The 20536-nt window shown below is 46.3% G+C and overlaps 4 protein-coding genes across 5 annotated transcripts; all 4 read left to right on the top strand.

Moving 5' to 3' along the window:
- The first annotated feature begins 219 nt into the window (after positions 1-219).
- Positions 220-1068, top strand: LOC136547094 (small ribosomal subunit protein uS15z-like). Its single transcript, XM_066539061.1, has one exon. The coding sequence runs from the start codon at positions 294-296 to the stop codon at positions 747-749; it is 456 nt and encodes a 151-aa protein (XP_066395158.1). The 5' UTR covers positions 220-293; the 3' UTR covers positions 750-1068.
- A 3063-nt stretch (positions 1069-4131) lies between these two features.
- LOC136547093 (uncharacterized) lies at positions 4132-4562 on the top strand. Its single transcript, XM_066539060.1, has one exon. The coding sequence runs from the start codon at positions 4132-4134 to the stop codon at positions 4483-4485; it is 354 nt and encodes a 117-aa protein (XP_066395157.1). The 3' UTR covers positions 4486-4562.
- A 567-nt stretch (positions 4563-5129) lies between these two features.
- On the top strand, positions 5130-12940 carry LOC136542542 (adenylyl-sulfate kinase 3-like). 2 transcript variants are annotated; one of them, XM_066535042.1, is made up of 7 exons: positions 5130-5850; positions 9390-9536; positions 10533-10682; positions 10831-10949; positions 11035-11119; positions 12069-12115; positions 12556-12940. In XM_066535042.1, the coding sequence occupies exons 2-7, from the start codon at positions 9410-9412 to the stop codon at positions 12652-12654; spliced, it is 627 nt and encodes a 208-aa protein (XP_066391139.1). In that variant the 5' UTR covers positions 5130-5850; positions 9390-9409; the 3' UTR covers positions 12655-12940. The 2 variants fall into 2 exon arrangements, with proteins under 2 accessions (XP_066391139.1, XP_066391140.1); XM_066535043.1 differs by lacking the exon at positions 5130-5850 and adding an exon at positions 8310-8664.
- Positions 12941-13769: 829 nt separating this feature from the next.
- Positions 13770-14543, top strand: LOC136547092 (uncharacterized). The gene has a single exon (XM_066539059.1). It carries the CDS (start codon positions 14033-14035, stop codon positions 14366-14368), a length of 336 nt encoding a protein of 111 aa, XP_066395156.1. The 5' UTR covers positions 13770-14032; the 3' UTR covers positions 14369-14543.
- The last annotated feature ends 5993 nt before the right edge of the window (positions 14544-20536 follow it).

The following is a 20536-nucleotide window of genomic DNA, read 5'->3' as shown; positions in this document are numbered from 1 at the left end:
AATCTGAGGTGAACTAAAATGGACAGATTTCGTGGGTTTATTCGCTTGATGCTGCTAGATGGGCCGAGAGCCCGAGACCAAGAGTCAGCATTAGGTTGGGCTTATATTAGGCTTCACCGTGTGATCCGGCCCAATATCAGAAATCGTTAATGCGCCAGCAGCCCACCACTACATAGAGAGCGGGTAAGCCTCTTGGCATTTCCAGGCTTCTGGGTTTCCGTCTCGCCGCCGCCAACTTGTCACTCGCTCTCTCTCCTGCTCGCCGGCGCCCACCGCTCGCCGCAACCGCCGCCATGGGCCGCATGTACGGCACCGGGAAGGGCATGTCCTCGTCGGTTCTGCCCTACGCTCGTGTAGCCCCTGGCTGGGTGAGGTCGACCGCTGGGGATGTGGAGGAGATGATCGTGCGCGCCGCCAAGAAGGGCCACCTGCCGTCGCTGATCGGTGCGCTGCTCCGTGACACGCACGGCGTCCCGCTGGTCCACGGCGTCACGGGCGGCAAGATCCTGCGCATGCTCAAGGCCCGCGGGCTCGCGCCAGAGGTGCCCGAGGACCTCTACTTCCTCATCAAGAAGGCCGTCGCGATCAGGAAGCACCTGGACAGGAACCGGACGGACGTGGACGCCAAGTTCCGCCTCATCCTCGTCGAGAGCAGGGTCCACCTCCTGATCCGCTACTACCGCCGCACCAAGAAGATCGCCCCCAACTTGAAGTACGAATCCACCACCGCGAGTGCTCTGGTGGCTTGATGGCTGTGAATTGATTCTCTACAGCTTTGGAGTTTGTCTTAATCCTATGGAAGTTAAGTGATAGTGGTAGCTTTGGAGTTTGTCTTAATCCTAAGGAAGTTAAGTGATAGTAGTAGTACTTTATGCTATGTTACTATGTGAGGTCTTCCCTTAAATTTATCTACCCGATGCACCTAGGAATAGGTATGTATCTTGAGACTTGACAGTTGTGAGACTGGATCAGGTTTTTGACCTTTGAAGCTGCATTATTCAAAATGGTTTGGAGTTGGGCTTAACCTTGAGTAGGTTGGATGATGCTCTCATCAAAAGTTTAGAATGAAACAAGAGACTTGGTATTTGGTTTCACCTTTTCGCCCTTTCTATCTTGGTCTCACCAATTAGTTCACGTTACAAGTTTTGGTATAGCTTAGCTAGTGTGCTATTCTACATTGTTTGAGATTTGAGGAGCCTCCAAGGGCACAATGATACTTATGGATGTCGGTTTCCTTATCCCATAGTTTCAAATGATCTGTGCGAGTGTTATGTTTGGTTGCCTATATCAAGTTTTTGGTTTAAGTTCTAGAATCATTCAGTGGTGCTGCCTTAGAAATTTGGGATGTAATTCCAATTTGAACTAAATATTAAGGATTTGGATCCTGCTGCCCAACAAGTATCTTTGGTTGGTAAGTAGCATTCCCGGTTCTATTGATGTGTGGTCATGAATCATGCTATGTTTTTCTGTAATTTATTTTCTGAGAGGGGAATAGCTAACAAGTAAGAAGCTTAAAAAGTTGTCAGAGCAATGGTGTTTTTTTTCTCTCTTTGGTTCTAGGTGCCATTAATTTTAGTTCCATGTCAGGAGATCATGCAATGGTGTTTCTATTTCTATTTCAGAGTAATTTAATCAAGTGACCTTGAAGTTGAGATTTCCTTGTCATTCTATCATGCAATTTAGGGTGAGTATTAATACTTTCACTTTAGAGCTAAAAATAAAAACATTGACTGGCAAGGTTTTAATTGAAATATTGTTGTTTTGGGCTCCTACCTGTCATCTGTCATGTCTGGTTGGTTCCTGGCTTCAAATTTTAACTCTGTTAAAGTAGATTGCATATCTAGAGAATGTAATAGGGTTATTCATGATTTGGCTGCTCTTGGTCCATGTGCTCTGCAGAAGCCAGCTATGTGCTTGATGTAATTCCGCACTGTACTGTCCTAGTTACTAAGAATATCTCTCATGATTAATTAAAGTGCTGTTTCCTCTAAAAAATGGTTAGTGATATACTCCCTCCGTCCCGTATTATTTGTTGTTTTAGCTCTGGGCATGTGAATTAAGGATGAGTGGAAAAGGTGTGAGAATGACAAATAATTTGGGACAATTGTAGAAAGCTAGAATGGCTCTTATTATGGGACGGAAGCAGTAGTTATGTTCAGAGCGTGTCTACTTCTTGATTGGGCTGTTTCCTTTGCTGAGGGTCTAGCAAGCATGGTTAGATATGCTAGACTGCTCGATGGTCTCTGTTCTCACTAACAGTCCACTAGGTTTTCTTAGGGAAATTATTTATATTTTCCTTTTAAGAATTTTATCTCAAAATGATTCAAGACTGGTATTTTGTTGGTTGAATTTATATCATGTACATTCTCTGTGAGGGGTACGACTAAACCTCCAAAGGTTATTATTTTCAGAGCAGTGGTGTAACCGATCCCGTTCCACTAAATTTAGATCTCAAAGCTGTATATAATTTGTATATAGTGAGCTTGAATCTTTGTAACTCCATAACTTGTCTCATGCAATGTTGATTGTTGAGTGACTATTTGCTTTATCGAGCTGGAACCTAGAACTATTGGGTGGCAAGGTTTTAGTCGACTTTGTTTGTTTTGGGCTTTTGGCTAGCTTTCATATTGTAGTGTCTTGAGATAACCAGGTGATTTTTAAGTTGCTAAGTTCATGTTTATTGTTTGGGTCAGGTCCGTTTACTTGGGATGTTTCCTTTGCAAAGGATCAAGTGTAACAGGCATAGGATAGCTATTATCTCCTTGCTACCACCCCACAGAGAATTCAGGATGAAATTGTTTTGAGAATATTTTGACCATAATGATTATGGATCTGGGGGCAAACCATCTAGTTAGGCTTTGCAGTATTTTGACCATAGTGAGTGTGTCCTTGCTACCAGCTATAGCTCAAAGATCTGGTAATCTGATACACAATCCCTTTAGTCCAATTTAAGTGTAGGTGCTTCCAGTTGTAACAACCAGACATTTTTTTATCATCACTTGCTTGCACATATATTAGCGGTTGCATATAAGTTTAGTGCCTAATTAGAAAGTCTAATCCCATCCATGAGTGACAATGATTGATCAAATAAAGCATCCGCGCTTTATCATGTGGACGCACTGTTGGCGGGTGCTTGTAGCGCTGGGAATTGTTGTCGCATGCATGCCACTGGTCAAAATAATGCAGCATGATTTTCGATGCAGTTGGATGCTTGATTTGAATTGATCACGGGCATCGTCTGCACTTGCTGTTTGGATTTGATACCATGATTTTTATTATTCGCAAAGGTCTTGAACAGGATTCAAATAGTTGCAGTGTTTGGATTGTTTTGATCACTGCTACAGTGTTTGGTTTCAGTTGTTCAGCCTCTTGTGTACGATTTCAACTTTGAAGGAACGAGAAACTCATATCATGGTGAATGATTCAGTTCAGTTAGTTGGATAGTTGGTTTGCATGTATTCCATATATCTTGCTTGATGTGAAGATTAGTTTTTGGGAGAGATGCTGCTCAACATCTCTCTATGTTTTGGACCACCCAACCACTGTGACTGTAATACTGTATTAGTAGTTGGCTTAGTTTATCTCGGGAACCTTGGCTTGGATAGTTGATCTTATTTTTTTGATCTCGGATAGTTCATCTTATTGGTAGACCATGCTTTCGTACTCATGTCTGATGCACATGTTAGCAAACATATTTGTACTGCTGAGTCAGGTCAAGTCAGACAGATCGAGATGCCATCTAGTCTAGCCTTCCCTTGCTTCTGATGTGGTATACGATGGAGAACAAATTGACTGAGAGCGTACTCGCATGTTCTGGTCAAAGCCGGGCAAGAATTCCCTGATGCCGCAAAGTGCAGGATAAACAAGGACGTTGCTGGTACACTTGCCATGTTATTAAATCGAGCACACCATTTGTATATGTATAAACCAGAGATCGCCGGACATGTTGCCATGGCCGTCTGATCGGACAGTTCATCGCCGATCCAACAGCTTCCCAGCCTGCGAATCTGCATAAATGGTTGTGATCGATCGTTCAGACAGTTGGGTGCGTACTGTTTTCAGCATCTCGCAAAAAAAAGTCTCATCGGGCGACCTCCGTCCCTCCCCTGCTTGAGCTTCATTTTTGTGTCCATGGCCAGTCTCGTGCACCAGGCGTCCATGCCGGCGCCAATGGCGCCGCCGTGCGACGAGGAGCTGGTCCCGCAGGGCTTCAGCTGCTTCGGCCGCTCGCTGTCGCGGGCGTCGTCGTCGAGCCGGCTCGAGTACAGGGCGCTGCAGCACGAGCAGGGCGAGGAGAGACGCGCCACCGCCGCGCAGGACGCGCGGTCGGCGCGCGCCAAGCTGCGGTGGAAGGCGGTGGCGCACGAGATCATGGCCAAGGGCGGCGGCGGCGCGCGCCGGAGGAAGCAGCAGCAGCAGCTGGCGGCCTTCAGCTACGACTCCCGGAGCTACGCGCTCAACTTCGACCAGGGCGCCGACGAGTAGCAGCATCAGCGTGCATGTCTGCGTGCTGAGCTTGCTGCGGGCGGCGGGCCTGCTTGCGGCCGGCTGACCGCCTGACCCTGCGCGCGGTGCGGATCGGAGCAGCGACCCGGTGGCACGTGCGTGGGTGCGTGCGACCCGGGGGAGCAACGACGACCGCCCAGCGAGGCCGGGCCGGGAGGCGGGAACAAGAGAGGAAAACATGAGTTTTACTGTGTAAAGTATAAAGATCTACTCCGTGCTAGAGATCAAGTCCAGCAAGGAGCCCTTGCTCTAGTTTCCGTTGTTGGAATTTTTCTTTTTTTCTTTTTCATTCAGATGGCACGATCATGTTTGGGTGATTCGTCTTCAGTCCGTGTTATTTTGAGTACCGTTCTTTGTCGCTTCATGCTTCGTCTAGACGTTACAGTATAATGTATGTGCGCCAATGTAGTTCAGGCTGGCCACATCATTCCGCCTTGCTGATGAGTAATCAAGCTGTTTCTAAGCTGAATCAACCAAGGACAGGATTTCGATGCATCATTCACGTAGGACATGGGCAAATGTGGGCTGGACTCTATATCAACCCGTTCGGCTGCTCCACGGTTGGCTGATGTCGGCTGGGCTGCACCTGCTGCTACAGGAAACGAAATCAGCGCCTAGGGTTTCTCCCGCAGCCGTTCGGCAGACTCACGAGCGGAGGACCACACCCGCGCGCGCCCTCCCTCATTGCATTCCCCATCGCGCCGCGCCTAGGGTTTCTGCGCCGCGCGCGCCCTCCCTCATTGCACGTCCTCTCCTCGCGACGCCAGCCGCGGTGGCCGTCAGCGGCGCACCCCCGCCCCACGCCGCCGACGGATCCAACGCCGGCATCCCCCCCTCGCTCAATATCATCCCCATCGCGCCGCGCCTAGGGTTTGGGGTCGCTCTGGCCCCGTCTTCTCGTCCCGACGCCAGCCGCCGCGACCGCCTACGGCACACCCCCGCCCCACTCCGCCGTCGGATCCAACGGCGTCATCCTCCCCTTGCTCAACGTCATTCCCCATCGCTGTCGCCCCTTCTCCTCGACACCACGCCGCCAGCCGCCGTAGCCAGCTGCGCAGTACCGCCCCACTCCGCCGCCGGATCCGAGCCCGCCTTCTTCCCCCTGTCCGGTTCTGACCGCCTCGTGGGCAGATCCGGGTGTTCTCCGTCGGCGCCAAACGGCTCCGCCTTGCAGCTCGTCGCCATCGCCTTCGGCCTCCACGGATCCCCTCTCAGCGGTTTCTTCAAGTTTTCAACGGCTCCTGTGCAACGGTGTCCACACTGGCACAGTCCTCTTCGTCGTGCTCGCCACCTGAAGCCAGGCATTACTACCGGCGTTCCAAACGCCCGAAGTTGCTTGAAAAGGCAAGTGTACTCTAGTTTATTCCTTACTTATCTTGCCTGTATGTTTCGTGCACCATGCCCATTTCTTTACTGTATCCCCACATACATCTTGCCTGTATGTTTCGTGCACAGAGGTAGTATATCTTAAGTCAAAACTCTTTATGTAAACCAGTGGGGTTTCCTAATGAAAGGAGTTGTACAGATATAAGAGAGTATACTATTTATGAAGCAATACTGCCTAGAGAAAAGTCAAATAAACCAAGATGCAATCTGAACACGAAATACACATATGGCAGGATAAGATTCTAACCTCATAACGAAACACATCCCAAACTCTAAGAGTTAGATAAAATGGGAAGGAATATGTGAAAACTGTGATAAACCATTGGCTGGCATACATGCTTGGGTTCATCATTTCTTCAACAAAGTGTTGTCCCAATTTTGGCATGAGCTTCATACCTAATTTCTCAAACTGAGACAGATATTGCTGCACGAGCGGCAAACCAGCCTGTTCCCAAGGTAAAAACAGATCAGTAGAAGTTTATAGTATGTAAGTTTACTCAAAGAAAAGAAGAAATTTTACAATTTTGCATCTCCAGCATTACAAATCACTCAAAACTGAAGATGAACACTGATGGAATACGAGTAGCCAGGAAAATATTTTACTTACTACTTAGTACTTTAAAATTTATATACGTCAGATAGGATAGACAATAAAGACAGCCATGAAACAAGCATTATGAAGCCCTCAAATTATAACAACTGGAAATCCAAATGTAATCGCAAGATAATAACGACTACCTGATACAAGCCTTCCATTGGTGCATGGACAGCTCCCTTCTGCAATGCTACTTAAAAACCAGAATGCATCCTCCTCACTCATATAAAGAAGCAGCAGCCCAGCTATAAATCCCATTGGAAAATGAACTGGTAGGCAGCTTGTTGACGCGCAGAATAATCCTAACTCACATCACACTCGAATTGTTTAAACCAATTCTCCAATCCTTCCCTTTCTCTAGACCCTTGATCCGGACATCGCGTCATTGTCACACTTTTGGCCCTGTGGCCTCCTCGGTCCTCCTCACGGCCGCATAAAAATGTCCACAACCGACCATCGTCGCGCTCGAGGTAGAGTTACAAACCCAGAATAAGCATTTCGCCACCAACTCAAGACGATCGAGTGCAAAATTTCGCGGAAGTGAAGGAAATATGATTATGGGGTCCACTACTCCGAATAAATGGGACTAAATCTGGAATTCCGCTCAAATTTACACGCATCCGACATCCGCATAACCCGATCAGCCAACAGCAAGCACATTGGATCGAATCGTCTAGGGGGGAAACAGGAGGGTGAGAGGCGATACGTGCCTAGACTAACCTCCTGCGTGCTCTGACTGCTCCTCAACAGATCGGTCGCCGGTGCATTCGATGAGGGGGCGTCCCTCGCAGCCTCCTTCGCCTGTTACCCTCGTGCTAATTCCAGCCGCTGGGAGTCTCGGGAGGAGAGGGCGGGGCGGAGGCAAACCTAGATTCGCCGCGGGGCTCCGGTTCCGGTGCGCGACCGCGAGGCGCAGGCAACGGCCAGGGGAGGGAAAGGTACCCCCGCCGCTGGAATCGACACGAGGATCGCGAGGGCACCACCACCCCGCGCGCCGCGTTGCGGTGGAGGAGGCAAACGGGAGGCGGACAGTGGCACGCGCGTGCGGTGGGCGCGCCGCGAGGCGTGCGTCCATGGGCAGTGCGATGCCTGGTGGGGCTCCGTTGCTGCTAGCATCGACGTGTTCTCTCACGAAGGGCTCTTTTGATTTGTTGCTGATGCCGAGGGCTGGCAATGCGTGAGGCGTTCTTCTAGTTTGTTTCATTTAACAACACCAAAAGATTGAATCAGACGGATTTTGTGATTAACTTGCATGTTCTTCAAATATGCCTGGTTGTCACAGCACTTTGAAAAAATGAACAAGCAAGGTGAACGTTTTTTTTTAAAAAAACTAATAGTTGACATAGTCAGCTTGACATCCTTTTTACCGGTCGAATATGTCAGCTGGGTTGTGTGCTCCACGACTCCATCGTTGTGCATGACTTCTTTGTAGCCAAGACAAGTACCCACTTTGTCTTATAAAGGGGCAATTCTCATTGTTTTGAAGTCAAATAATTTTAAATTTGATCAAATCTAAAAGGAAATAGCAACATTTATATTTTCGAATGATTATTATTAGATTAATTATGAAATACGTTTTTATAGTACAGGCATAAGTTTATAATTTCATAGATCTTAAGAAATATTAGTTTGGTTTCAATCTAGAATTCTACTTAGTATAAGCAAATCATATTTTTTTTGGGAGAAACATAAGCAAATCAGCATGGAGAAGGCTCTTGGGCCTTGGCCAGCCCTCGGCATCAGCAACAAATCAAAAGAGCCCTTCGTGAGAGAACACGTCGGTGCCAGCAGCAACGGAGCCCCACCAGGCACCGCACTGCCCATGGACGCATGCCTCGCGGCGCTCCCACCCTGTGCACGTGCCACTGTCCGCCTCCCGTTTGCCTCCTCCACCGCAACGCGGCGCGTGGGGTGGTGGTGCCCTCGCGATCCTCGTGTCGATTCCAGCTGCGGGGGTACCTTTCCCTCCCCTGGCCGTTGCCCGCGCCTCGCGGTCGCGCACCGGAACTGGAGCCCCGCGGCGAATCTAGGTTTGCCTCTGCCCCGCCCTCTCCTCCCGAGACTCCCAGCGGCTGGAATTAGGACGAGGGTAACAGGCGAAGGAGGCTGCGAGGGACGCCCCCTCGCCGAATGCACCGGCGACCGATCTGTTGAGGAGCAGCCAGAGCACGCAGGAGGTTAGTCTAGCCACGTATCGCCTCTCACCCTCCTCTTTCCCCCCTAGACGATTCGATCCAATGTGCTTGCTGTTAGCTGATCGGGTTATGCGGATGCCGGATGCGTGTAAATTTGAGCGAAATTCCAGATTTAGTCCCATTTATTCGTAGTAGTGGACCCCATAATCATATTTCCTTCACTTCCGCGAAATTTTGCACTTGATCGTCTTGAGTTGGTGGCGAAATGCTTATTCTGGGTTTGTAACTCTACCTCGAGCGCGATGATGGTCGGTTGTGGACATTTTTATGCGGCCGTGAGGAGGACCGAGGAGGCCACGGGGCCAAAAGTGTGACAGTGACGCGATGTCCGGATCAAGGGTCTAGAGAAAGGGAAGGATTGGAGAATTGGTTTAAACAATTCTGCGCGTCAACAAGCTGCCTACCAGTTCATTTTCCAAACTGGTTTAGATCTGTTTGTCTGATTACTGACCTAACCCCATGCTTTGTACTCCTATTTACTATTGTGACTTTTGACTCGAGGAATTAGAAAGCACAGCCTAATTCATTTGTATAGATTGCTCGTAGCAATCTGTTCTGTTATTGTTTATAAAATGTTCAATAAAGCTGCTATTAATTGAGAAGAGAATCTACTAATTGATGGGCCAGAAGTTGCATGTTTTTTCATTTCCTTGAAAAGAATGGAGCCTTTCTTGTTGTTTTCTGAATGATATAACTGGACACTGTAGTTGAGGGGAAAGCTTTGAAAATGTCATCCACTGTGCCAAAGTCATCAAATATCTTCTGGCATGATTGCCCAGTTGGCAAGACTGATCGCCAGAAGCTACTCAAGCAGAAAGGCTGTGTTGTCTGGATTACAGGCCTTAGTGGTTCAGGTAAGCAAACCTTGCTTTCTCTCGAACTGGTTTGTTGTGTGCTTTTTGCACTGTTGATGCAATTGTTTAAATTTCCAAGCTAAGATAATGTCAACTGCAGTTGGTGACTAATGGCTTTCTAGTTCTCTCTCTGCATCCGTGCATTTCCATCTTGTTCACGAATTTGGCCAAAACTTTTATTTGTTTCAAGAAAATAAGTTCAACTCTGTTCTAGATTTATCAATAAGAAACCTATTCATTTTGGCCTGGATAATTTACACACCTTATTTTGACTTGCCTTAAATTCATACAAATAACTTTCAGGCTCTTAAAAGGTAAATATGCGCACTGAAGCTGTGTAGTACTTACATAGTTTGCTGACATGTATTGATGCTCTTTTGGGCGGTTACTCTGCTGGTCTCTTGAAGATTGGTTTAGTTTAGTTTAGAGGGGAAGTGCCTTGAGCACCTTGATGAATCTCTTGTAAGCTGGTGACCCCAGCAGAACTAAACTTTGCTTTCTATGCCAAAGGGTCTCTAGCCTAGTGGTTAGAGCACCTGGGTAGCATCCAGCAGGCCTAGGTTCGACTCCCCGTGGGAGCGAATTTAAACAGGTCTGGAATAAAAAAAAATATAAAAAATTAGGTTGGGGTTTCCCCTGCTGACTTAGGTCATAAACTTTGCTTTCTATAAATCGGGACCAATGGTCTTTGGTCTAAAAAAGGTAAATATGCAAAGTTTCCAAAAGAACTGTAATATATTTTTTCCCCAATTTGTATGGCATATGCCTATTCTGTTTACTGTCACTACATTCCCTCTTCACAGTATCTTCAGGACTTATATTGCATTTTTAAAAAATAAATAAATAAATAAATCAGAATCTATTTTCTGTTCTTTCAAAGGATGGCTACATTAAATGATAAATCTCCAATGCCATTTGTGTTTCCAATCGAAACTTTTAGTTTTTTAGATGGTTTTTTTTAATCTAATTTCTTTTCATTTTTTTCATCTTGCCAAGGTAAAAGTACGTTGGCATGTACATTAGGTCGGGAGCTCCACACAAGAGGGAAGCTTGCATATGTCCTTGACGGTGATAACTTAAGACATGGTCTGAACAAGGATCTTGGCTTTAAAGCTGAAGATCGTGCTGAAAATATAAGGAGAGTTGGTAAAGTGTCTCGCCAACATAGATATGTCTATAATATTTAAAGAAACTCCCATGAAAGTAAAAGAATGATAAACAAGTCCTGCATTTGCCATTATTTTATCTTTCCAGCATTCTGCAGTTCACATTTTGTTTCAACTATTTTGGACAGGTGAAGTAGCAAAGTTATTTTCCGACGCAGGCCTTGTATGTATTGCAAGTTTGATATCTCCATATAGGAGAGACCGTGAATCTTGCCGTGCATTGTTGTCTGATGGTAGCTTTATTGAAGTAAGAGATCCATTTTATTTGTTTTATATTTAGTGAACTTAGCGACCTCATGGGTTTACCGCCAAAGACCTGTGAACTTTTGCAGGTTTTCTTGAACATGTCCTTGGAATTGTGTGAAGCAAGGGATCCAAAGGGCCTCTATAAGCTTGCTCGTGCAGGAAAAATAAAGGGTAAGGTTCATATGATGCTTGGTGTCCAAAATGGAAATAGTTAAAGTGCTTAGTGCTTCCTGCAGAGCAAAATTGGATCAAACCTGAAATATTTTTAAATGTGAATCACATTTCTGGCTTGTTTTGTAATGTTAGGTTCACTGCCTAAAGAACAATTTAAAATACTAATTAAGTCTAATTATGCTTTCTTTGGGAAGCAGCTCCTTAGTTCTGATATGATTTTGCATTGACGGTCAAATTTTGATGATGCATGTACTGTCAATGTGAAAATGATTTTATTTTCTCTAACACGCAGGAGAGTTGTGTATCATTATATTAAGAATAAGAAAAAGGGTATAAGAAACCTTAGAACAGCCACTCACACCAGCACCTTTAGACTAAGACAAAAATGATCTTGACCTGGACCTGATAATACACTACAAATGTAGCCTTGGGGCAATCAGATTTTTGGCCACATGCTATGTTTAGATTCTTCTATTTGGTTCCTTGGCTATACTGTAATGACCAATGGTGTTGCAGCTACAAAATGTGTAAGCTTACTTGTAGGTTCTATTTTGTTACTATACTCTTTTTTCACATTTGCTCACTCATTGATCATGTTACTTCTGAATGCTGAATTTAAATAAATTGAACTTTGTTTTGAATCTGGACCAGACCTGAACCATGGAGTTATTAGATGCCAGTGCATGGTAGGGCCCTTAAATATTTTCTTTTGAGGTGTCAAAACGCCCATTTGTAAGTTAGTTCAAAGTGTTCTCTAGTCGAGAAATGGAAAAGAAGAAAATGAGTAAGCCTGAAAGTTTTAACCATTAATCATCTACTGTAAAAGGTATCTTATATGAACAGAAACATGTTCACTGCAAAAATTCCGTTGTGGGCAGGCTTATCTTCATTTTTAACTCATATAGAGTTTAGTCACACTTCAAGTTTTAAACATGGTTTGTTGCAGGTTTTACAGGAATAGATGACCCTTATGATGCACCACTGAATTGCGAGGTACATCATTATATTAGAGTTTCTGTCATCTTCACATGTTGAAGTGATGTAGCTGTTGGTTTTGGTCCATATCAAAAATTGGTAGCCTGAAACTCTAGATTCAATGTCATAGGAAATGCATGGTCGGATTAAGAGAAGAGAGTGTGCTTTATCATTTTCTTTTATTGCAACATGGTGAGTTTTGTAGGTTTAACAGGCTGTTTAGCTGTTTGCATAGAAGGACAGTTGTGGGTAGCAAACGTTGGCTACACCACGGCACTAATAAGTATATGAGAATCTTCACAACATTCTAAAAGTGTCATATTTATAGCTGACAAAGACGGTTAAATTGCTTACCTGGTATAACAGCGAAATCATGTTTGATTCTTTTCTATGCTGGTATCAAGTTAGTACTCTTTGTTTATGACCTATACACGTTGACTCCCTTGCTTTACTTGCAGATTGAGATCAAGGAAGTAGATGGTGTATGCCCTTCGCCTTCTGACATGGCAGGGCAAGTGGTTACTTACCTTGAGGAGAAAGGATTCCTGCACGAGTAGGCTGAATCCAAGCAACATTCGGGGAAGATTTCAATAAGACTAGCGCAGAATTAGTCAAAATCGCGGCAGTTATTACCATATAGTTACATAGATTGATCTCAACGCCTTAGTATTTTTCTTCCTGTACTTCCTCTGCCACAAGTTCCATGCAGTTTCTTTCAGATGAGCCTAGATGGTTCATGATTTCTTTGACTTCTGGAATAGATGACTTGTATTGCGATTCTGATAACCACTTGGGGGCAATTGGCCCCCAAGTTTTGCTTGCGATTGGCTCTGTTCACTTCTCTTATAATCCGTCTTTTTCAGCTTGTTTTTTCAGCTGGAACGGTGTTTTTCTCTTACAACAAATCAGCCGGAACAATGTTTCGGTTTGTTTTTTCAGCGAAGCGAACAGGACCTATCGATGTGGCAATCATTGTCAGGGGAAGGTGCACCTAATGTTAATAGAAGCTGTCTTATTATTATTTCCCACTTTCTGCAGCGCCGAGATGTACAGCGTGTTAAGGTTTCAGTATTGACATTGACACGCTGAAACATCCGCGTGTGGCAAGGTTTCAGTATTGACACGCGGAAACATCCGACTGTGGCGTGTTGCATGTGGCAGGGTACCAGTACCAGGACGTCAACCATATTCTAGCCCTAAAATTCTTCGAAAAGTGTAATGCAAATATTTTTCTTCAGTCAACCTGAACTTTGGTCATGGCTAGATTGCCTCGCTTGCTCGATCTGTGGTTTTGCTTGCCAGCATCAACAAGCGTTGGGATAAAGGTCGTATATATTTCACGGGAGTAATGCGCTCGGCGCTCCGCGTCCGCGGACATGTTGGACCCGGTAGGGCGGTACGCTGGAATTGGCCAAGTACTACATCAGCGTGCTGCTGCAACGCGCGATTTTTACCGTGGTCTACTGTTCTATGCATCCGGGCACAGCAGGATCTGTCACCGCTAGGCGTCAGCACGAGAAAATGTCCCGGTAGCTGCGTACAGGCGTACAGCAGTCCAAGGAAACTCCCGCTCAGCGCACGAGAAAACGACCAACACAAAACCGCCGGGCCGTGCGCCTTCCTCGCCCACGCGGCGGCGGGGACTTCTGGGCGCCGGGCCGCCGGTTGGCCATCGCCCCTGCCTCACGGGAATCACCCTCGCCCGCACAGGCGCACACGTAAAAATTCCCGCGCGCTCGCTTCGCTTCGGCTCTCACCTCTCAGCCACCCACATTCCCACTCCACGCAATGACGCAACCAGATTAAAAAGCCCGCACCCAGGTTTACACCGCGCGCGGCAACGCGACACAAAACCCGACGAAGCCAAACCGAGCAAGCAAAGCAAGCCTCCGACCGACCCCCGGGCGCGCGAGGATCGGAAGCTTAGCCAACGAAATGGTGTTCAGCGTCTCGGTCGTGGCGGCGGCGGCGCGCGTGCCGGCGGAGCTGTGCCAGCGGCCCCCGCGCCCGGGGCGGCGGCGGGTGAGCGCGGACGACGTCCTGCGCGCGCTGTTCCTGCCGCCGGCGCGGGAGCTCGTGTGGCTGGGGGACTTCCTCTTCGCCTTCTTCTGCCTGCCGCTGCCGGAGTACTACCTGCCAGGGTCCGGCCGCGGCGGCGGGTGGGTGGCGCGGGTGCCCGACGCGGTGCTGTACACCTACCGGAGGTCTCTCTCGGTCAGCTCGTCGTCCTCATCCTACTCGTCGTCGATGTCTTCGCCGGAGGAGGACTGATTGCCGACGAGGAATAATAAATTGTATAGGTTGCGGAATGCAACGACCGTGCTTGTGTTTGTTTTTTTCTTTGTGCAGGAGAATCCATTAGGTGTAACTTGTACGCCCAATTCTTTTGTGACCTCTGTATATATCCAATGATTTGATATAGATAAATATTCAGGTTTCTTGTGAGCTGCAAAATCTAAATGATTCATTTGGCTTTCATCAGTCTTCGCAGTACTTTACCTTTTTTAGAGGGAGCAACTTTTAATAATGTAACATCTTTTGTAATGTGATTTTTTTTTTTCTTTTTTAGTGGACATCTGTAATATAGAAAATCTGGACAAATTGTTGCATGTTCAAAGGCCCCCATGCTTGTAGAGGCCCGGCGATAACTAAAATGGGCCTCAGACAATGTCAGCCTATTAGCCCAGTTCGGTCCACGCGCTAACTCGCCGTGTCGGACGGGACCAGCAGTTAGCCAGTTACGACGACCCAAATTTTTTTTTTGCAATTTGGCCTTTTTTTAAGAAAAATTACGCTTAACCCCCTGAACGACGGAAATCGATCTTTGGACCCTGGGGGTCGGCGCCGAGGTAACACGTCTCGGCGCCGTAGGTCTTGGCACCGAGATGCCTGGCTGGGAAAAACGGGGCATTCAAGTGGCGCTGACGTGGCAGGTAGGTCGGCGCCACGGATCCTGACGCCGAGGTCGGAGCCACCGATCTTGCCGCTGAACTCGAAGCCAAGATCCCTAGCGCCGACCTCGGAGCCACAGATCTTGGCACCGAGGTCTTATACCTATATCGCGCGCCGTCTTCCTCTCGACTCCGGCGCGAGCTCTCTCTCTGTCGTCGTTCCGGCTGCCGCCTACGCCACCGTAGCAGGCCGCGGCACTAGCTCCGAAGAGCTCCGCGCCCCTATCCGTTCCCCCCCCCGCACGCCGGCGGCGAGGGCAGCCCCCGCCTCTCTCCGGTGTCCCCGCCGGCCAGAGGGCCACCGCCGGCCGCGCCGTCGCCCCCCCCCCCCCCCCCCCCCCCCCGCACCGGCCGCCCTGTGAGGCCACCCCTCTTCCTCGGCCGACCGTCAACCAACTCAGGTAAGGTAATTTTTTTATTTTCCGTAGTTTCGTTTTACAATTTAGTTAGTTTATATAGTTTGGTTAGCTAATTTAGTTATATAGTGATGTAATTTAGTTAGTTAATTTAGGTATTTAGTGAGACAATTTAGTTATGTAGAGGTTATATATTTAGGTAATTTAGATAGATCGTTTGATTGGTAGTTATTATTTATGTATTTTTGTAGATAGTTAATTTAGCTATTTAGTTTATTTGTAAGTTAGATAGTTAGGTAATTAAGTTATATATAGGTAGTACTTGTAGTAACTGTAGTTGGTAAAATTACTTATATAGTTAGATAGATAGCTAGGTAGTTTAGATACTTATTTATTTACTTAGACAGTGGGATACTTAATTACATATGTAATTTAGTTATACCCTTATTAGTTAAATCCGTAATAACTTTGATGTTGTGCATACCAACTAGATGGACAACGTAGTCACCCTGTATCATGGAGGAAGTGTGGAGGAAGATGAGTTTGGGAATGTCAGTTTTGTTGGAATGCAAAGGGTGCCTCTCATGTTCGATGATCGGTCGTTGTTTTTTGAGTTGTTTGATAGTGCTCGTGATGAGCTTCATTGCAATTCAAATGAGGATGGCATCTCAGTTGAGGGGATACTTCACTATGGTAAATCAGGCCATATTTTTAGACGGTTGGTCCCAATTGCATCAGAGGCTCAATGGGACAAATATGTTAAAACTGTCATGAAGAATGAGTTTCAATGTTTGAATTTGGTTGTGTAGAAGTTGTCCAATGATCCCACCCCTCATGGATATTCACCCCCTAATGGGTATTCACCCCCTCGTGGGTTCTCTCTAGAACCAGAGAATTCGGCACCTTCTAACACTCTGTTATCCAACTACGAGGTGGATGTGGAAGATATGGTTCTAGTGCCCATGCTCAATCCACCCCAAATGAGGTTGGAGTATGTCCTGATGTTCGTGTAGAATGCCGGTCCGATGATGGAGTTGCTGCTCCTCAGGAGATCCCTTTGACCCAGAATCATCCAAGTAAGTGACGTAGTAACATTTTCGCTTCCGTTATTCTTCCTTCATTCTATTCCTTTGTCTCAATTCTATCCATTTTTGTGCTTTATATGCAGGAGACAATCCTGATAATGATGGTTGTCCTATGTGCCTCCATCAACCAACGTGGACCTAGGGTTTATAGCCTCTAACAGTGTGGATGTTAATATTGCAGATGATAAGGGGCCTTATGGCACAGCAAGAGCCGTTGATTCTAATGATGACCGCCCAGTTGCACCTTTGAGCGAACAAGAAATGAAGCTCATTAGGCATTTGTGTCCTGATCATGATTCGCTAGTTCATGAATTCAGTGACCTCAGTCATTCTCAACATGCTTATGGAGAAGGAAGAGACGACGAGCTGCTAGAGGCTCCTAAGACTGGTGACATTGTGGAAATTCAGAAGTGCATGGTCTTTAAGGACTTGTCCACCTTGAGAAGGTGGTTACAGGAATATTCTGTGAGACGTAAAAGACCATTCAAGGTGAGGCACTCCTATGTGGAGCGCCATTACACAGTGGTGTGCAAGAATGCAGATTGTAATTGGAGGGTCTGTGCTCGAAAACAGAAGGCCATAGGGAGGTTTAAGATCACCAAAATTGTAGGTCCACACACTTGTACCCAGAAAGATCTAAATCAGAAGCATCAACAGTTGACCTCTACCATCATTGCCAGAAGGTTGTACACAACATTGAAGGATCAGCCCAACTAGAAGGTCAGAATAATTATGTAGATGACTAAGGAGATATTTAAGTATGACATAAAGTATGGGAAAGCATGGAGGACAAAGCAATGGGCCTGGAAGATGATATATGGGACTAGGAGGAGGGGTACGAGCAGTTGTCTGCAATGTTCAATGCAATGAAAGCAGCAAATCTAGGCATGCATTACAAGTACATCTCGAAGCCAAATGCATGGAAGGACGGGAGGCAGATATTCTTCCGTGCATTCTGGTGCTTTTTCCAGTGCGTTGAGGCCTTCAGGCACTATCGTCCAATGTTATCCATTGATGGTACTTTTCTGCTTGGCAAGTACATGGGCACACTATTGGTAGCCATTTCCTGTGACGTCGATAATGCATTGGTTCCTTTGGCTTTTGCTTTGGTGGAGAGGGAGAACAAAGACAGCTGGGGATAGTTTTTGCGTCTTGTTTGGATACATGTCATTGGGCTTAGTAGGGAAGTTGGTGTCATATCTGATAGACACCAGGGCATACTCAGTGTCATATAGGAGCAGATTCTGGGATATGCACCTTTGCACCACCATTGGTGCACTCTTCACCTTGCCAAGAATTTACTTCGGAAGGATAGTACGAAGGACAACTTTCCTTTATTCAAGGAAGTTGCTCGCATGCTTGAGGTGCCATTCTTTGAGGAGAAATTGGAGCAGATTAAAATGGCAACAAATGGAGAAGGTAGGCAGTGGCTGAGAGGATTGATGAGAGAACCTAAAAAATGGATAAGAGCCTACGACGATGGTGGATGGAGGTATGAGTTTCAGACTAGTAACATGGCTGAGTCATTTAATAGTGTGCTTAAGGGTATATGTGCCATACCCGTCAATGCCATTATATCATTCACCTTCTATAGGTTGGTTGCATGGTTTAATGAGAGACACGCTCAAGCAATGGCACTATAGAGGAATAATTAGGCATGGGCACCTAAACCTTTGAAGCATCTAGAGAAGGCAAAGGAAAGGGCTCTCACACATGATGTCAAATGTTTTGATCATAACACCAGCAAGTACCAGGTCACGAAAAGGGGTGGTACAACGTCCGATGGTGAGGTCTGGCCATCAAGGAGTTATATTGTGGTACTTAGTAATTTTTCATGTAGATGTGGGAGAACCAGACAGTACCACCTTCCTTGTTCTCGTTATGTTGTAGCATCTCAGCATCGCAACTTTGCCTATGAGACCAAGATACCGTGGGAGTTTAGTGTTGACAGCCTTGTACTTACTTGGTCTCCCTGTTTCGAGCCTTACCTAGACGAGGGGCAGTGGCCATAGTACACTGGTCCGAGGTACATTGCGGACCTAGGTACACATTGGGACAAACGTGGAATCAGAAAGAGGACGATACACAAGATGGTCGTAGACCAGGTTTTCAATAGAACAAGGTGAGGGATAACCCCAAGCAGAACCAATGTGGCAAATACGGGAGACTTAGGCATAATTCACGCACATGCCATTGGCTGGTTAGTCATGTGTAAATAATAAATGGACCTCATTTATGAATTGCTGATGCTGTTCAATGTACTTCATTTTTTAATTGTCCAATTTGAGAAGCATGTTTACTAGTATGGAAGAGTTCATTATTTCTTTACATTTAACTAATCTGGACTTTCTCAATTTTTTGTACGATGGAGCCGTTCCACCTGCTGGATCCATACTATGAGGAGCACCACTAAGGATGACTTACCATGGAGGGGGAGGTAACTTATTCAGTTCTGCTTCTTTATTTTTTTGCACTGCATATGTATTTATGTTCATGTATTAATCTAAAAAATTCCGTTGTTTATAGGAGCTGCACCCTCTTCGTCCTTGAGCCCATGATAGGTTTGAGGACAAGCGATATGACGATAGGTACACTCCTCTCCTTGAGAGGGATGGCCTGGACGTTGTATCATTCCAGGTTCGCCGTTGGTTGCCCGCCATCAACTCCGCGACAATCTTAGCTCTAGTCGATAGGTAAAATAACTATGAACTAATCCACTTACACTTATATTTTCGCTTGTCGATGAGCACATGATCGTAGTACTTGGTCTTTGTTTTATAGGTGGAGGCTAGAGACTCATAGCTTCCACCTTCCTTGTGGTGAGATGACTATTACTCTTCAGGACGCGTAGAAGTTCCTCGGTCTCTGTATAAGAGGCTGGGTAGTTATCAGCCGGTGCGCTACTAGTGGTTGGAGAGCTCATGTGCAGCTCTTCCTTGGGAGAGAGCTTCCTCCATAGACACTGAGTACCTGCACCTCCAAAGTACACATCAGCTAGCTAAGGCAGAACTTTGGTCAGTGTCCTGACTTTGTAGATGAGTAGACTATTACCTACTACTGCAGGGCATGTATCATGCACCTATTTGGTTGTGTTCTCTTTTGCGATAGGATGGGAGACACCGCATTGTGGATGTACCTCCCTTGTCTCATTGACCAGGACACAGCAAGGGGCTATAGCTGGGCTTCTAGAGTGTTGGGGTTCCTGTTCTGCTAGCTTTGTGAGGCGTGCCGCCGGAGTTTGTAGAACTCCTCGCTAGGAGGCTATGTTTAACTGCTTTAGCTTTGGATGTGGTCATATCTACCGGTGGGACGGCCCATAGTTCTGCCTCCTCATGACTAGTTCTAGGTGCTTGGCACATGACATCACTCGACGTATGTGTACCTTTGAGACTAGGTGAAGGGTCCCTTCGCCTGAAGCAAACGCACCTACATCGAGTTCGGCAATGAGCTTGACACACTTTAGGCTGCGGATGGTGAGTTAGTTGCATTTGACATACTAATTTGGTTTTGTAATGTAAGCACTAATTCACTAATAAATCATTCATAGGTTACTTGGGAGCCGTACGACAACCAACAGTTCTAGCACATTGGGTTGAGCACCATGTGCAGCAAGGACGATGACCTATACCTGATGCGGTGCCCGCTGAACTGTTTCTACGTGGTTGAGTTCCACCTACCACACAGGGTTGCACGCTAGTTTGGGTTGAGGCAGGAGTGGCCCGTGGAGCCATTCATGACATCCATAGACTTACGCAAGTAAGCGTCTTCAAACTGTTCAAAGAAATATTTGCTTTTTAAGACATGCGTAATGTTATCCTCTGTAAGTTTATTGTCTTCAATTGATTTTATTTTGTTAAGATGTCGTGTTTGGGCCTAAAAATTTGCATATTCATTTATGTTTACCTACAGGATCGATCGCCAGAAGCATAAAAAGGAGACGGACTTCGAGACCTTCCATCGTGACTACATCGACCAGTGGGACCTCCTACATGAGAACTTGTACGTCAATGACCAGCCGCACATGAACAACAACTTCATAGCATACCT

Source organism: Miscanthus floridulus, chromosome 3, assembly GCF_019320115.1.
Source record: "Miscanthus floridulus cultivar M001 chromosome 3, ASM1932011v1, whole genome shotgun sequence".
In the NCBI taxonomy this organism is placed as follows: domain Eukaryota; kingdom Viridiplantae; phylum Streptophyta; class Magnoliopsida; order Poales; family Poaceae; genus Miscanthus; species Miscanthus floridulus.
This window is presented reverse-complemented; position numbering and strand designations above follow the sequence as displayed.

Bases quoted from the DNA above. Each gene is read 5' to 3' on its own strand.
- LOC136547094 (XM_066539061.1), top strand. From the start codon at position 294: ATGGGCCGCATGTACGGCACCGGGAAGGGCATGTCCTCGTCGGTTCTG.
- LOC136547093 (XM_066539060.1), top strand. From the start codon at position 4,132: ATGGCCAGTCTCGTGCACCAGGCGTCCATGCCGGCGCCAATGGCGCCG.
- LOC136542542 (XM_066535043.1), top strand. From the start codon at position 8,310: ATGGACGCATGCCTCGCGGCGCTCCCACCCTGTGCACGTGCCACTGTC. The intron at 10,683-10,830 runs GTAAAGTGTCTC...TATTTTGGACAG, and splicing joins TGAAAATATAAGGAGAGTTG to GTGAAGTAGCAAAGTTATTT. The intron at 12,116-12,555 runs GTACATCATTAT...CTTTACTTGCAG, and splicing joins ATGCACCACTGAATTGCGAG to ATTGAGATCAAGGAAGTAGA.
- LOC136547092 (XM_066539059.1), top strand. From the start codon at position 14,033: ATGGTGTTCAGCGTCTCGGTCGTGGCGGCGGCGGCGCGCGTGCCGGCG.